General features: G+C 38.2%; 1 protein-coding gene across 1 annotated transcript in view; it reads left to right on the plus strand.

Moving 5' to 3' along the window:
- LOC138051540 (26S proteasome regulatory subunit 7) overlaps positions 1-2,500 on the plus strand; it is a 16,807-nt gene that overhangs the window by 5,897 nt on the left and 8,410 nt on the right. The window contains exons 7-8 of the mRNA XM_068897760.1: positions 640-735; positions 1,389-1,553. Coding sequence (XP_068753861.1) covers positions 640-735; positions 1,389-1,553 — 261 coding nt within the window. The remainder of the gene's footprint in view (positions 1-639; positions 736-1,388; positions 1,554-2,500) is intronic.

Genomic DNA, 2,500 nt, shown 5'->3' on the forward strand with positions numbered 1-2,500 from the left:
AAAAACCTGAATAATCTGCCTGTGAAAAATGATTGGCATATCATGTCAATCACACATGAAAGGATTGGGTGTCAATTGACAACCTTTACGCGTGATTTGCTGCCTTAGCGCTTGCCCGAACGCTGATTGGCTCAGCATAATTGGCTTTCAAGTACATGTAGGGGGTTGAGTTTTTCTGCAGACCAGAAAAGTGATTAGTAAGATAAAACTATCCGCAAAGAGCCACATTAGAATTTTCAAGTTGTGAAGGTATGCATCTCATTTGTACATAAGTACATGTTTTGCAAGAAATGAGCAAGTATGCCAGTTACTGTAGGATTAGATACTAGGGTAAAGTGTTGAATCATACAGTTGTCATTAGGTAGCCTAGACACTGAATGTTTTTTATCAACAGACTGAAACTGGAAGTGAGTGTGTCACATGCCAAGAGAGTAGTAATAGAGAAAAGTTCATGTACACAGCATTACACATGTGGTATTGTATTGCAACTTCCGGTTGCAGTCTTTGGCTTAAAAATGTGGCACGCGTAGGCCCATAGAAAGAAAAGAATACACGAAATAGGAAAACTTAAAGTTGCTTTGAATCCCATCTGGGGTTTTAACTGTACCCTGTCACAGATGACAATGGCTTTATTTGTAGGTTGAGGAAAAGCCAGATGTGACCTACTCTGATGTGGGAGGCTGCAAGGAGCAGATTGAAAAGCTCCGAGAAGTTGTGGAAACCCCCCTTCTTCATGTAAGACTTGCATTTTCTCCCTTGCTTCTTTTTAAGCTTGATTGCTTGACTGTGAGATGATGGTTGACTGCAAGAAAATATTTTGTAAGAATTTCCTACACCTATGCTGATTGGACACTCAGAGCTTTGTACTTTTTCTGACCCTTCTGCTCCACTTTATAGCAAAGATATTTGTGTCACTTGTTATTAAATTGAGCCTCGTTCGCCCAGAAAACGGGTTGTTTCAGTGGTTAGCACATTTACAGTGTTCTCATTTGAACCCGTAACCTCTTAACACCTGACACCAGTAAGTGTTACGGCTGTGAAAAATGCATTATTCATGTATCAAATGCAAATAAAAGAACATGTTTTGGAGTAAACGATTGTATAGCTATTAGGGTATTTACCATTAGTTTTTGTTTGCAATTGTACCTCTCTTTAAGTTTAGTTGTTGTTTACTCTGACCACAAAAACATAGGCACACATAGAAAAAGTTTCAATCTTTGGTATTCAAGTTAAGACGCTTTACCACTGGTCTTGGAGCTAAGCCAACAGAGGCCATCTTTTGTTGTGGCTAGTTCTTTAAATCTGTAGAATTAACTTGTGCACAATGAACAGTGTATGACGATGTTATTGTACTCTGCTATATTCAGCCTTACTTGTTTCTCTTTCAGCCGGAACGCTTTGTGAATTTAGGAATAGAGCCCCCTAAAGGGGTTCTTCTGTATGGCCCTCCTGGTACTGGAAAAACACTGTGTGCAAGAGCTGTTGCAAACAGAACAGATGCATGTTTTATCAGAGTAATTGGCTCAGAACTAGTACAGAAATATGTTGGAGAGGTGAGTCAAATTTAAGTCACTTTTCATCATAATCATTGTCACCTTCTTTCTTTGACCTCAGCTCAGTCTCTACGAATCTCATCACCTTGCACTTATTTTAGCTTCATTGAGATGGTTTGCTTACATTTCACTGTTTCTGGTTATTAACAACATCTAGGTCAACTCAAAAAGCTACTCTATGTCCCTTTAAAGTGTCTTTCTCCTAATAAAAAAAAACTTTCCACTCAACAAGACTTTTCTGCATTTGTTTTACACTAATTCTTTGGTTTGCTACACTCTCTCCTTCCAAGTCACTGTTTAGAGGCTCCCAAAAAGTGAAAACTGCTTGTAATTTGATCTACGACAGTGGAAGGGGGAGCGATGGGTTTAATACCAGCTTGACATCATTGACTACTTTGCATTGTGATAATTCTTTGAAAACAGAGATGCAAAGTAATTTGTGACATCAACCCAGTATCAAAGCCATTCCCCTTCATTGCTCAGTCATGGATCAAACTATGACCACTTTTCCTGTCTTTCAAAGCCAATAAAAAGTGAATTTGAAATAAAAAGGTTTGAAAAACAACACAACAATTTGGGACAGTTTTTGGAGAATAAATAAATCCTGAGAATGAGACAAGTGTAGTTTTAACTCTAATGCCAGAGATGCCAGACTATTTTACTTGAAGGTTGGGGCAGCTACAGGGAATGGGTTCATTTTAGGAAACTTTAGTTCTTTCCAGGGCTCGAAATTAACTTCTTTGCTCAGGTGCCAGCTGGCGACTAATGGGGAAAATTTAAAAATAGATAAATTTTGGTCGCCAACTTAATTAATAATTTATATGACTTTGCATGAAAGGGAAGTCATAATTATTAAATGGCAGGTGAAAATACAGCACAAGAAAGACCTCTAAAGTCACTGTTGTTTTCGGCTTTTGTCTTTAGTTTGGTGATGGTGTTCTTTACAG

The sequence above is a fragment of the Montipora capricornis genome, chromosome 6, assembly GCF_036669925.1.
Source record: "Montipora capricornis isolate CH-2021 chromosome 6, ASM3666992v2, whole genome shotgun sequence".
NCBI classification, from domain to species: Eukaryota; Metazoa; Cnidaria; class Anthozoa; order Scleractinia; family Acroporidae; genus Montipora; species Montipora capricornis.